The following is a 15,185-nucleotide window of genomic DNA, read 5'->3' as shown; positions in this document are numbered from 1 at the left end:
TGTCAAAAGGTTTATCAGGTTGCAATGCCTAAAATTATACTATGGTGGTAGACAATGTTTCCGCCAATATTTGAAAGCTTACAGAGGACAGATGCAGACCACCCTTGGCAAATCAGTATGGTTTGTCAACCATATTCTCCTAGCTGACTTGTACCTCTTTTGCCTAACACTAAACCAGTTAGCATAGCCAATTATCTTCTGTTCATATTGTGGCATCATCCTTGGAAAAAGTAGAATTCTGCTCATTTTGAGGCTCACACTGGCCTGGGACACTTACTTCAAGGGCTCCATCATGTCTATCTTTATATAGTCCAGGAAACTATATCTGAGATTGTTTACACCCACATGGACTATAACTGTGGTATACTGGTACTTGTGATTCAACAAAATGAGTGAGTGATCTGGCGGATCCTGGCCTCTGAAAGGCAGCTAAATAGTAAAGGAGTCTACTATAACCAATACATTGGGCTGTGTGGTGATTTGCTTCATGGTCTTGGAAGCTGAAACACTGAGCTGTGACTGTATTTGTTCAGGTGGGTGTTGTTTTAGTAGAGTGCTTTTGAGGTTACTGAGGATACATAGTGGTAGTACAATCTCTGAGACTCCTTTGGGGGTTTAGCAAGATAAGGGCCTCAGCATATGTAGATCTATGAGTCTGGTTCATACTATGTGTGGTGAGTGTAGTGTGTGTGTGTGTTTGATTGTGTGTGTGTAACCTGACTGATATTATAACTGCTTATATGTGAGAGCCTGGGATCCAGTGGCATTGTGCGACTACACCTCTTATATACTATAGTAGTTTGTTTAAGAATTAGATGGTTGTCAGCAAACATGGGACATTTGCTACATTGCCTCAGAATACCATTATCTACCAAACTGGCTGCAGAAATAGTAAGAAAGTATGTACCCATGGTTATAGATCCTTATTATCTGATCTAGAAGGGGATGGTACAACAGGGTTTAAAGCTGGCTAGCTTGGGTAAGAATTGAGACTAAGATTAAACTCATGGGGCAGTACTCCTTAGCATGGAATCTATTTAAACTCATGGGGCAGTGCTCCTCAACATGGAATCTAGTTAAACTCATGGGGCAGTGCTCCTCAACATGGAATCTAGTTGAACTTTGTGCAATTAAGTTCTGAGCAAATTTCAGAGGTAGTTTTATAGGAAAGGTCTCTGTGAATTAGGACACTGCTAACCACCTCCATGCAATGCTTAACCTCACATAAAACGTGATAACTTGATGTAGGTTTAGAAATACAATAAACAAGAAAAGTAGCCCTCTGGCCAATCTCAATGAGCACAATCTAAGGTTTTTTCAGTATGACATCAAGCTACTCCTCATTGCCACTAGAGTGCAGACCTACATTTTCTAACTTTAAGTCACTTAAAGAGCTTGGAAGCACAGTAAGCAACCAACTTAAACAGCAATCCAAGCTGAAATCACAGGAAATACTCAACTTGCACAGTAAGTCAAGCACTAAATGCTTAAAAGTGGTACGAATGAAGAATTCAACAGTTTAAATGCAGTGAAGAAAACATTGGTACTCTAAAATTATCTAAAGTGCACTTAGTTAAACTAGTCCCAAGCTGCTTCCTGACATGTAGCATTAATGCAGATGGTTATAGTTTCTGTACACTTGCTATTGTCTTTATTTAGTAGATACCCTGGATAGACCCTGCAACAGTTGGATGTGATAGAAGGCAAGCTGCACACATTCCCTAAAGAGATGCACAACAAAACCACAACCACATCCCTTAGTGAAGTCCCATACCTGCTGCCCTATTAGAAACTAGCAGGAACAAATGTGCATCTGATCCTCATCTCACCAGGAGCAAAGCAGTAGCATTAATCGCACACTGATTCGTAAAAAGCAAGTTTCAGGTTTTCTTCCAGAATCAGTAAAAGGAATATGAATTATTTTCTGCCTCTAGCCAAGAACTTTTACAACTTCTAGAAAATAATCTTTGACATAAACCAGTATTAGAAATGAAACAAGCTGTATTAAAATAGAAAAAAAAATAAATAATTGAAGTATCTAAACATTAAATGACTAAAGCTCCTCCAAAATAATCAAATGCAGCCAGCCAACGACAGTGTCACACAGTACTTCAGCTAAGTAATAATGCAGCTAGGTACTTGTAGCTAAATAAGAAATCCTATTTCTCAGCTCTTCCCACCAATTAGTAAAACTGAATTCCTTTTCAATCAGTGAATGGAAAATAAGTTCTTGTCTAATTGACCCATGCCAAAATTACAACTACAAAAAGAATAAAACTTTGACATAAAACAAAATTTAAAATAAGACAAATTGTAACATAAGATCAGAAAATAATAATAATAAATAATAATAATATTTATGGTTCAGAATTCCTCACATACATGTTATTAGTGATAACATTTCACCTGTGCTGAATAAGCAATGTAAATCCAATCCAAAATCAGTTCCAGTCAGACAAAAGTAGAGTCACAAAAGCAGTAATACTTATTCATGTATTACATATTTAAAGTATTAAAAAGTGTGACTTTTCATGTTGATATATTTCATATGATGAAACTTGGACTTGTAAGTAAGATATAAATCAGTATTGCAGACTGAATTATTTATTCATGGTAGCACATCAATACTGTGTGTATAATTGCTCTTCACAGCAAGAGGGTCTCCAATCAGTTCTTCAATGGGCTGTCTTCTGTGCTGAATCTGTATGCATCTTTGTGTGCTTATCAGTTTTCTCAGGGTATTTTAGTTTCTCCCCCAACCCAGTGACCAGCAATGGATGGCATGGTAATTCTAAACTGCCTGTGGTTGTGCATGTTGTGTGTCTGGTATGGAAGTGAGGCATGATAATCTACTACTTTTTCTTGCTTGCCTAGTAAACTCTGTCAATGCTGACAGCTGTTTAAAAGATCACTATAGGGGTCATATGTAAAATCAGTGGCTGGATGGATGGATGGATGGATGGATGGACGGACGGACGGACGGACGGACGGATGGATGGATGGATGGATGGATGGATGGATGGATGGATGGATGGATGGATGAATGGATGGACGGACGGACGGATGGATGGATGGATGGATGGATGGATGGATGGATGGATGGGTGGGTAGATGGACGGACGGATGGATGGATGGATGGATGGATGGATGGATGGATGGATGGATGGATGGATGGGTAGACGGATGGATGGATGGATGGATGGATGGATGGATGGATGGATGGATGGATGGATGGATCTGTTTATCATCATCATCCCCCTTTTTACCATTTTCTCTTGGGATTAGGGTGTTGCTTCAACTGTCAATATCTGCCTTGATTCAGTACTAGTCTCCCACCCCTCTTTAATAGTTATGCCTGACTGTCACTGGTCTTCTGTTACACAATCTACCCATCTTTTTACTGGATGCCCATGTTTCATCTTGTCCTCCTCCTGTCAGTCCCAAATCTTTTTCTCTAGATTGTCTTTTGTCTTCCTGCACATCTGCCTGGACCACCGCAATCTGTTTTCTTTGTCCTTCTGTATAATTGGAGCTACCTGAGCTTCTGCTCTGATGCCATCATTTCTTCATTTTTCCCACCGTGTGCATCCTACTACTCATCACAATCACTTCTTCTTCTCCATTATCTCTAGCTTCCTCAACTGCTCTGCCTTTACTGCCCAAGTTTCTATACAATACAGTAGTGCTGGTGACAACACTAGTTTGAGCACTTTACATTTCAGCACTACCCATGACAGTTGACTGCAGTTCATCTGATTCTAACTTTGACCTCTTCATTCAGACTTCACTTTTCCTCTATCACCTCTCCCAGATACTTGAATCTGTTAAACAGTTCACCTATTTTCCATTATATCACAATTTTAAGCTTCTTCTGGTTTAACCAACTTGTTGCCATTATAACAGTCTTAACCTGTTTTAGTTTCATCCTGCATTCTTTCAGTTTTGCATTCCATTCCTCTGTCATTTGATGAAATAACTGCTTATGCTTCATTAATTTGCTAAAAGTAAAAAAAAATCATTCTTGCAAAGCTAAATGGTGTCCATCTTCTCAGACAGAGGTGCTATCCTTGTACTTCTGATTAATATTTAATAAAGCAGCAGTTTCTTGCACTTATGATGTAGATGTGGAAATGGCCTTTATTACCTGCATAACATGATTTGCACAGGACGCAAATAAGAACTCTCCATAACTCCTTGCTGTCATCATTAGATGTTGTCAATGTACTATGGCAGAAATTCATTTCTCAAGGTGCTGACTTCAATTTAACAGCAGTGGGTAATTTCTTCTAAGTAGATTATATTACTTTGAGAGTTGTGTGGTGCAGGTTGTGCTGGGGAGAGATGCTACCAGACCAGTGCAGAGGAAGTATTAACCTTAAAGTCTTCACTCAGCTTCTTAGATGCCTTGAAAAAAAAATGCAGGTGTAACAATGAGAACTGTGTCCGTGGCATGCAGTTCTATCACTTCACTCATGTTATGTTGACCTGAGCACCTTGATCATGCACTACGCGCCATGCCAACACGTAGCATTCCTTGTATGTAACTATAAAGAATGTTTCCTTAGAAAACAAAAAAAAATTAAAATGGGAATATCTCTTTGAAACATAAATGGCTATACAAACACTGACTGCTTCACACAGATGTGTGGTACAATACAACACACTAGAATAAAGCTATGTTGGAATATCCTGCAGACTGTTATATATTCTGGAAAGGCTTTTCACAAACATGCTAAATAATATGACTGAAGAAGCTATACTACGAATATGACTGACCTATTATTACCTCAAGCAGTATTTTTTTTATCATAGCCCGTAAGACTTGTTGAGACAAAAGTCCTAGGCTTGATGTTCAAATTTTTATGGTGTCAGATCAGGATATTGGGCATATACAGATCTACTGTTTTATAAAATCTGTTCCACCAGTGATAATGACTGTGATCATAGCTCTCTGAATTCCCTAAATATTTGCGTGTGCATTTGCTAGTCTATAGCATCAAAATATGTCTTACAGTATTTTCCAGGCTTCTATATTTTGTTCCATTATGCTGTAATGTTTAATCATGGAGACTGTTTATTTAAGTAGGAGGGATATTCCTGCCATATGTAATGATGAAGGTGTACATGAAACCCTGAAAAATGTATTTTTTTCAGGATTAATTCAACAATTACTTGGGCCAGAGCAATAATAAATACAAATTAAAACATTCTCCACAGTAAAGAAACAAATAGCTGTGTACTTTATTCAGCTCAGTATAGTGCTTTCTGTCAAATACCAGGACTTCATCAGAACTGAGAACTGAAAGTTCAGAATTCTTTAAATGCATGTTAACATTGATAACGTGCCTGTTTAGAAAAAGCAATATAAGCACTATTTAGAAAGTGGGGCAAGCACTAGTTGTTATACATATTTATATGTATGTGTAAGCATGTGTGTGTGTCTATATATATATATATATATATATATGGTTCTATATATAGTGAGTTAGGTGTGGAATGGGGATGTGTTTGATTATGTCAGGTAGAACCATATATATATATATAAAATGTGTGTGTGTGTGTGTGTGTGTGTGTGTGTGTGTGTGTGTGTGTGTGTGTTTTTATGTGTGTGCTTGTGTGCGTATAGATAGATAGAAAGAGAGAAAGAGACTGAAAATTAATTATGACTTCAAAGGGGTAAGATTTGATGGTCAAGTAGCCAGTCATATCTGGAGGACACTCAGGTTCCAACTTTATTGACTATTTAAGTTTCTTAGCTTCTAACAAATTATTGAAATTCCCCCACCATCATTTTTCACAAACTCTAAAACAAAACAAAAAAATCCTTACAATTCTCACAACTCACAGTATGCATTATTCCCTTCTAACATTTTAATTGCATCAAAAAAGTTTTACAAATTCTTTCATTTAGCTTTGACTTTCTTTTCCCTATATAGTAACTTTCAAAAGTTCATATAATGCACAATAAGCTACTAAAATATTACAGAAGTAAATCTATCATAACTGTTATAACTCTTCTTCAGATAACTATGAAATGTAGAAGACCTGTTAAAAATAAATGTGTACCATTTGCTTATACGGTATTTAAAATGTCTTCATCTCTTTGTGTGGATAAACCACTATTACCTCGCAAGTCTCATTTTCCCTTTTGAAAGAGTGTAATTTTCCCCCTTTTTGCCAGTAAATGATGGTTTATCTGTAACTTTTTTTAACAAGTACAGATGGCCTTATAAAACTTTCCAATTGTCTTTCAAAAGTTTCTTCTTGATCAGCTATCTGTGCTGTAAGTGGAAAGGAATACAGAAATATGTTTAATTATTTGCTTACAATCCTTCAGATATTTTTTACATTTCATCAAATGTAATTGGTGTATAGACCTTCAGCCTTCAGATACTTCTCTCATTCTTTCATTTATAAAACATTTTGTAGCCTCATTCAATGATCATATCTACTAATAAACCATTCTAGTTTTAAAACCTGTGTTACTAATTTGGATACCCTTTTGGTTTGATTCTTTATTATATTCTTCCTGACATTTAAAGGATGCTCACTATTTGTTTGTTGATTTATATAAGTGGGCTTCCTATAAACACTGAATATAAAAGAGTTTGCCTCTAAATCAGATGTGATGTTTATTTTCTATATACTAAAACTAGATGTTAACTTGAAAAATCACTGATGTTATGCAGTATACATTGCAAGCTCTCCATAATGGCATGCATAGGGAAAAAAATCAAGCAATAAATCTGATGTACAGTAAAATTGACATAAACATCTCTAAATTAGTTATACATTCCTTATGACAATAATAGGCAACACTCATGCCCCCAGTGACCCAACCATTGTTTGACTATTATTTCACCTTCAAACAGAAAAGAATGTCAGTACCATTTCCAACAATCTACAGTACACATTGGTATCTTAACTAGTAAATACTTTATAATTTAATAATAAAAAAAAAATCCTGACCTTAAACCTTTTTACCTTGTATAATAATAATATAAAATTAAGTAATATCAGCAGTGACCATAAATAAAGTGTGTCTTTTCAAAGCCCTATGCATATTTTCAATTTCATCAAAAGGTCACTTGAGTATTTAACAGATGATATTGCATTCTATTTCACTTTATTTAAAACAAACTCCAAATATAATTTGAAAGTAACTATTTTGGCCCCGTGTTTTGAAGCTACTGTACTCAAAGGTAGATCAGACCAAATCTGTATTTAGATTTGGATTTGTTTAAAAAAGTCCTGTTTTGGATACTCAGCAGAAGGAACTTGTAAGTGTCATTACTTATAAGTCCACCGTGAATCACTTCCAGTCATTTATCTGCCAGTCTTACCTCTGTTCTTCTGACACAAGAACTTTATTTTTATACCTTTCATAGGTCATAATCATTACTTATATCACTCCAAGTGTGTCAAACTGAATCCAGTCATTCTTTGTTATTTAGCAGTGATCATACTTTGTCTATATGGACATATTGTGTATGTTCTTGCTTTAATCTTGCTTAGAGAATGGACAAAATGTGCACCAGCACCCTGATTGGAGAATAAACGTTCTCCAGCAGGCTATTAATGTACAAGTAATGCCCACAGAAAAACGAGTTCATTGCTTCATGGTAGCATATCAAGCTGCTGTGTAGCTCAGACTGAAAAAATAAATAAGTAAATAACATCTGCCATTGCTTTACACTCGCTAAGCAGTGCTTTTGCTGTTTAACGATTATAAAAAAATAAACAGAAAAAACGTGTATGTGTCTGTATGTATGTGTATGAAAGTGTTTGTTTCTGTCAGCGTGTGTGAGTGAATGTGTGTATGAAAGCAGAAGAGACCGTGTATGTGAGAGATCGAGAGTGAGAGTGATCTTGTGTGACTGAATTCATGCATGAAAGCAGAAGAGGCCGTGTATGTGAGAGATCGAGAGTGAGAGTGATCTTGTGTGACTGAATGCATGCATGAAAGCAGAAAAGGCCGTGTATGTGAGAGATCGAGAGTGAGAGTGATCTTGTGTGACTGAATGCATGCATGAAAGCAGAAGAGTATGTGAGAGATCAAGAGTGAGAGTGATCTTGTGTGACTGAATGCATGCATGAAAGCAGAAGAGGCCATGTATGTGAGAGATCGAGAGTGAGAGTGATCTTGTGTGACTGAATGCATGCATGAAAGCAGAAGAGGCCGTGTATGTGAGAGATCAAGAGTGAGAGTGATCTTGTGTGACTGAATGCATGCATGAAAGCAGAAGAGGCCATGTATGTGAGAGATCGAGAGTGAGAGTGATCTTGTGTGACTGAATGCATGCATGAAAGCAGAAGAGGCCGTGTATGTGAGAGATCAAGAGTGAGAGTGATCTTGTGTGACTGAATGCATGCATGAAAGCAGAAGAGACTGTGTGTGAGAAAGTTCGAGAGAGAGAGAGACATCTTGTGTGAGTGAATGCGTGTGTGAAAGCAGAGAAGACCGTGTTTGTGAGAGAGAACGAAAGAGAGTGAGAGCCATCTTGTGTGAGTGAATGCATGTATGAAAGCAGAGGAGACTGTGTGTGTGAGAGAGCTCAAGAGAGAGGAAGAGTGAATGCTTGTATAAAAGCAGAGGAAACCATGCATGTGAGAGAAATCAAGACAGAGTGAGAGCCATCTTGTGTGAGCGATTGCATATATGAAAGCAAAGGAGACTGTATGTGTGAGAGATTGAGAGCAATCCTGTCTGAGTGAATGCATGTATGAAAGCAGAGGAGACTGTGTGTGTGTGTGTGTGTGTGTGTGTGTGTGTGAGAGAGAGATCAAGATAGAGAGAGAGAGAGAGAGAGAGAGAGAGCAGTTCTGTGTGCATAGCTTTCAAGTGTCCAAATTTTCTCAGAATGTCCAGGTTTTTGCCTCATCTTTTTGGTCTGTTCCTTATAGAATTTGTGATTTTCTGTTTTGTAGCAAATCAGTAAGGAGTGAATTAATGAAATAATGACAGACATTTGAGTTTCAGACTATATCTTTCAGAAAATGTATTCTAATACAAGGCCTTTTATTTTAGCAACTTTCTAAGTTTATAAGAGCAATATTTAAAAAGTGTCCCTATTTTGGGGGCTTTGTCTCCCCATTATTTTGGCTTTGTCCAGATTGTCTGTGCTAAGAGGTTGAGAGATATGCTTGTGTGAGTGAATGTGAGTATGAAACCAGAGGAGACTGTGTGTATATATGTATGTGTGTGTGAAAGCAGAAGAGACTGTGTATGAGAGGAAGAGAAAGAGACAGAGAGAGACAGCGAATGGGCTGTCTGTAAAATTGTTGTGTTTTACTTAGTTATTTTTAAGTAATGTATTATTTTTTATGTATTTTTGATGTAAAATACTTCCTCCATCACCATTAACATGTACTGCAGAAAGTATGAAACATTAGACGGGGTAACCATTTTACATCAAAAATATATATAAAAAATAATATAGTACTTAAAAAAAAAAAAGTAGGTAAAACTCAACCATTTTGCACACAGCCCATTATCTAAGTACAATAGTGTCCTCCAGGGTGTATGTTAATGTGAAATTAATGCCCTTTTAGGGGTGTACAGGTCCTCCACCTAATAACACCCTGGGCAGGTGTTAATTACAAGTTAACACACACCCTGGAGGGCATTATTGCTTTCTTATAGCCCTGTTGTGTATATTGTGCATTACTGTTGTCTATCTATCAATTTTTAACTTTTTTGTTTTGTGTCTATTCACCTTGTGCTCATTATTCTAATTGCATTATTTTCTTTTTGTATATACCTGCATGTTATTTTGCCTTTGCTTGTTTGAAAATGGGACGTAGTTAAAACAGGTATGTGCACCATTCCAAATGCCTAGTTAAACTGTTATACATAAATAAGTAAAATGTGAGCATCAATTGTTCTTAAATCATACCTTGTGGAGTAATTTTATTTTAACAGATAGATTTAAATATCTAGAGGAATTAGGGTATTTATTTCAGGAAAAGATGTTGGTTGCTAAAGACAGCATCATTCCTGGCATGTTTTCCTTCTCTGTTAAACTTTAGCTTGTAAGGCAGAAGAATACTGCATGCACATAAGACATCGAGAAAGAAAGAAAATGAAAAAAAATGTTATCCTTTCCCAAATCGTTTTGAAATTTTCATATGTAAATGTATAATGCGCATCATTATTCAATAAACATTCTATGCCTGACCGATGAATGTTATGTGTATATTAATGTGACTGTCCTGATTGAAGTAACGTATGACATTAGGCAGGCTTCTAACTTGTGTATCTCTGTGACAAAACATCAGTAAATAAATGAATAAAAAATGTATAAATGCGGTTCACAGAGATCTAAAGTAACACTGTTTTGAAATGCAAAAAAAAAAAAAAAATTGATTGTGATTTACCCAGAAGATATAATACAGAGTTGTTGTAAAGGAAATTTATGAAGAGTCAAGAACTGGAAAACTGATATTCTGCTAAACTAGGTAGTAGGAAGCTATATCTGTTCTACTTCTATTTAGTTAATGAAACAACTTTACCAAATTAAATCCATTTTTATGTTTGTTAGGTTATGGTTTTGTGGATTTTGACAGTCCCGCAGCAGCACAGAAAGCGGTGGCATCCTTGAAAGCAAATGGTGTCCAGGCACAAATGGCCAAGGTAGGGGGTTGTTTTCCTTCCTCTTACAAGAAAAGCACATGTGAAAAGAAGTGGTAGGAATCAGGACTAGATATAACAGCACTACAGTCAAAGGATCACTGTGGTGTTAATTGCTGTGTCTGGATTCTCAGAATTATGTTATGAAAATAGATACTGACTTTTCAGTTCCTCTGGTGTCACGTGTGGAAATATTTTCAACTAACTGAAGTCTTGATGTAATGATTGATTTGTTCTCAAATGCTGGTTTCTACTTAGTGATAAAATCTACAGTATAACTTAGCCCTCTGATAATGTGCCCATGGAGGGTGGATTGTCAGATCTGTCATACACATGAAATGCTTGTCTAGGGACCACATTCTGCCAGTAACACAATGCCCTATTTTTCATTTTTTTTTTTTTGCAAGCATTTAGATCTCTCTTTTCTTTTCTTATTAAGTAAGGCTTACCATCAATAGTTCTAGTTATTCAATAAGCAAACACGAGTGTTTGTATTCATATATTATATTAAAGCAAACCATAAGGTGTAAACGTGAAATTATTAAAGGCAGAATTGTGAAGCATAAATCATTGCTTTGTACTATATTTAATATATATATATATATATATATATATATAGATGTGTGTGTGTGTGTGTGTGTGTGTGTGTGTGTGTGTGTGTGTGTGTGTTTCTTTACATTAAACCTTTTGGGAATAAGCTTTTTTAATCATTTAATCAAAATGTTGAGATACTGCTGGATCTCTATACTGTTGGGAACAGGATTCTGTCCTTTGACCAGTGTTTATGTATATATAACAGGATGGTCAATTTTATGGGTTTTGACCATTGATTGTCGATGTATTACATGTCAATCTAGCTGGCCAGTGATGTAGTCACATATACATAAATTGAAAGTCATTATTTTCCCGAAATTCTGAGATAACTTGTTTTAACATGCTAATATTGCATGCTTATTAATGTAAGCCATGAAGTGCACATTTTCTGCTGCAGTGTCAGTGGTGTGACAGGTAGCGCACTCACCTTTGGTGCAGAAGGTTGTAGGCTCTAGTTCCTTATCAGGGATATAGATTGCTGACACTGCTGTGCAGCATAAGGGAGGTACTACACTCCTGAATGTTATCTTTCAGATGAGACATTAAACTGTGGCCCTATCTGACGGAGTTACTGCTAGTTCAAGTTGATATAATAGATCCTACATAACCTATTGAAAAGGGTTGGAATGGGATGCCAGTTGTTATAATGGTTTGAGAGAAATAAGTTAGCCTTAAAATGACCTACAAAGGTAGCTAGCTAGAACTTACCTATGATCTTTAGCCTATAATCAGATGTGAATATATAACATTTCTACTGCTGTCATATGTTTTCTGTGCTGTATCCTGCTATCATTTTGTTTTTCCCTATGAAATACATCCTGACATTTTATTGTTGCTAGTGTTGTGTGATTAGTGTGCCATATCATTTTTATCTGTGGCTAGTGGCCAGAGTCATGGCTAAAATAGGTCTTTCAGACAATACACTTTAACTGGTTTAGAGATGATATAAAGAAGTAAAAATGATAGAAAGTTTAGTCTTTTATTCAGTTTAATTCTGTTCCACCAGTCTGTACTATTTTCTATGTTCTAATCATCTAGAGATAAGAATGTTTATTTGTGATTTCAGTAGTTTAATTAAAATAAGACTGTTTACATATTTTGATACTAGGCAAAGCAGCTGTCATTATTTGTACCTCATCAGTCTGTCAGATTCCTGCAATGGACATGAAAGAAATGTTTCTCTCTGCCTCTCCTCCTGCTTCTATTCAAAGGCATGGTTCAAAGGTCATCTTACTGCTCTGTTTGTCTCATGTGAGGAATGTGTCACATGATTTGCTTAATGATGATGGAATTATTGATTATTACATACAATCATAAGTTTAGTAGACAAAGAAATTATTAAGAAAAAATTGGTATATATGACTGGTGCAAGTAATGATATTTGTGTATCTTTGTTCAGAATAAGACTCATAACTTACAGAGAAAAAAGTGCTTGATAAACACTTGGTGGTAAATGGTTTTAAGAAGTATGTTTTTTGTTTTTTAATATTTTTTGCCTGTCTAATCTCTAATGGAAGTAAATTTAATCTTCTTCCAGCTCTAGGATAAAAAAAAAATTATTATTTATGATAAAGGCAACTCATACTCCACTAAACATTTATTGTTCCTTGTGGCTCTTGCATTTAACTGATTAAAGCATCTTATCACCTCATTCTATCAACACTTGAAGACATGTCAGATCAGGTCTCCCCTTACTTGGCTATGCTAAGTATAATTCAAATTTAATGTTCTTAATCCCCCAATATGCTAATTCAACATACTGTCATCTTTTTGTGTAAAAAAAAACTACACTTTTCTATTCTTCCAGTGTCACATACAGAATTTGTACACACACATGCACACGCATGCGCGCGCACACACACACACACACACACACACACACACACACACACAAACATAATCATATTGCAAAATCCATCTATCCTCAACCCCTTTTGACATTTTGCACATGGGATAGGAGTGTCACTTCTGCAATCATCTCGAGCCAAGGTTTACACCGCTGGCTAGCCCTACTGCAGTAGTTCATTCACACCACTCACTCATGCACACACTCTCACGTACGGCCAATTTAGAGTATCCAATCCACCTATTGCATGTCTTTGAAATGTTGCAGGAAACTGGAGTACCTGGAGGAAACCCATATGACTGCAGGGAGGACATACAGACTCCACACAGAAGGTACCCCAGCTGAGAATCAAATCGGAAAACCTCTTGCTGTGAGGTGACAAAAATTGCTTCATAAATCAAAACCATTACTAAGTCGTGTCAGGAGCTAACTGTTTTTCTCAAGATTTTAGTCAAAGAGAAATTATTTCTTAGCACTTTATTCACTTGACCTCCAAAAGTGAAAAAAATATGAACACTAATACCCAAATTGTCATATTTTGTAATATCCTTGATGATACTAGTATTTATACTGTACAGCTACCTTAAATTGTTTATTTCAAGATGCAACACTCTGCATTTGATTTATTAAAATGCATTTCATGCCTTTTTACCTTACAAGCAAGTATCAAAGTACTGTTGGAGTTCATTCTGATCACTTATAGAAGTAACAGTCCTTCCTGTTTTAATGACATCAGCCAATTTCCCAATCCTCCATTTACTTGACAGTGGAAAAAAGTTATAGTATTACAGTAGAAATGGGTCCATAACTCAAAACTCTGGGACAACCCTTTTTATCTTGATGTATTTAGACTTTTAGCTCACAATAAAACGCTTGCAGTATTATGATTTAACCAGTTCATCATACATCTAATAATAAATACATTAACCTTTCTCTCCTCTTGAACATATAAACAAATATTTGAAAGGGTCATCTAAAGCCGCTGTTTTCTCTCTTAGCAACATGTTAGAGAAGCATTGTGACACCACTGGCAAAATGTTTGAAACAACCATGTCTAGTCTGTAATGATACTGTAAAAAGCCCTTTGTCAAAATAAGCAATGATATGCCACTGATCTGTGTTATTAGACTTTGAATTGTATTCTGCCCCTTCTGTGACATTTCTTGACATATTTCTATCATTTGATATTCTTATACATGACTGCATTCATTTATTAATAATTTGTTAACCAGGTAAAGTCACTGAGAAATCACTTCATTTTAGGGTTAGTCCTGCCTGGTTCACTGACTTGCTTAGAGTGAAACAGTGACCGGTGGATTCAAACATAGGGTGACAAGATGAGGTTCATTAGTGAGTCATAACCTTAATACAATGGATTAAATTACATCTATAGCTCTAGGAGCCAATTTTATAAATAATAATCTACCCGGTCTCACTAACTGGCTTTTGACAATCTGGGTATGAATAACAGTTCAGCATTAGCAAGCAAGTATTTTTTGACAGTAGGTAAAACCTCATCTATACCATTTATTTATATGAGAGATAATTTGAGTATTTAAATAACATTTGAAGAACTGTGATTTGTTTGTAATATATATATATATATATATATATATATATATATATATATATATATATATATATAGATGTGTGTGTGTGTGTGTGTGTGTGTATATACATATATATATATATATATGTGTGTGTGTGTGTGTGTGTGTGTGTGTGTGTGTGTCTACCTGAATTTTAAATAACTGAGACAACGACATTGAAGTTGCATTTTAATGAACACTCACATTACCGATAGTGTTACCAGGGAAAGGAGTCAGTTGGCCAACAGGAATAAAAAAACATACCAAAGCTTCTTTTACCCTTGAACTGTTTTACAGGGAATTGTATTATCTCTTAATACATTACTTATAATTTCAATAATATAAAAAGGTGACCATCTGAATCAGTTTTAAATATACTAAATATACTTTACTAATACATATCAAATATATTAAATATACTTTATAGGATCAATAAATATACTAAATATACTTTATTAATATCTAATTATATGTATCAATATATATCAAATATAATATACTTTATAGGATCAATGGATTCCTGCAA

The 15,185-nt window shown here is 35.7% G+C and overlaps 1 protein-coding gene across 2 annotated transcripts in view; it reads left to right on the top strand.

The window, feature by feature from the left end:
• The window catches only part of RBMS3 (RNA binding motif single stranded interacting protein 3), a 3,568,139-nt gene that overhangs the window by 1,846,666 nt on the left and 1,706,288 nt on the right, over nucleotides 1–15,185 (top strand). For both annotated transcript variants that reach the window (XM_044066764.1, XM_044066763.1), the window contains exon 4: nucleotides 10,542–10,633. In XM_044066764.1, the coding sequence (XP_043922699.1) occupies nucleotides 10,542–10,633 (92 nt within the window). The remainder of the gene's footprint in view (nucleotides 1–10,541; nucleotides 10,634–15,185) is intronic.

This window comes from Protopterus annectens, chromosome 3.part1, assembly GCF_019279795.1.
Source record: "Protopterus annectens isolate FY-2018-M chromosome 3.part1, PAN1.0, whole genome shotgun sequence".
NCBI classification, from domain to species: domain Eukaryota; kingdom Metazoa; phylum Chordata; order Ceratodontiformes; family Protopteridae; genus Protopterus; species Protopterus annectens.
The sequence above is the reverse complement of the archived record's forward strand: the minus strand, read 5'-3'. Positions and strand labels throughout refer to the sequence as shown.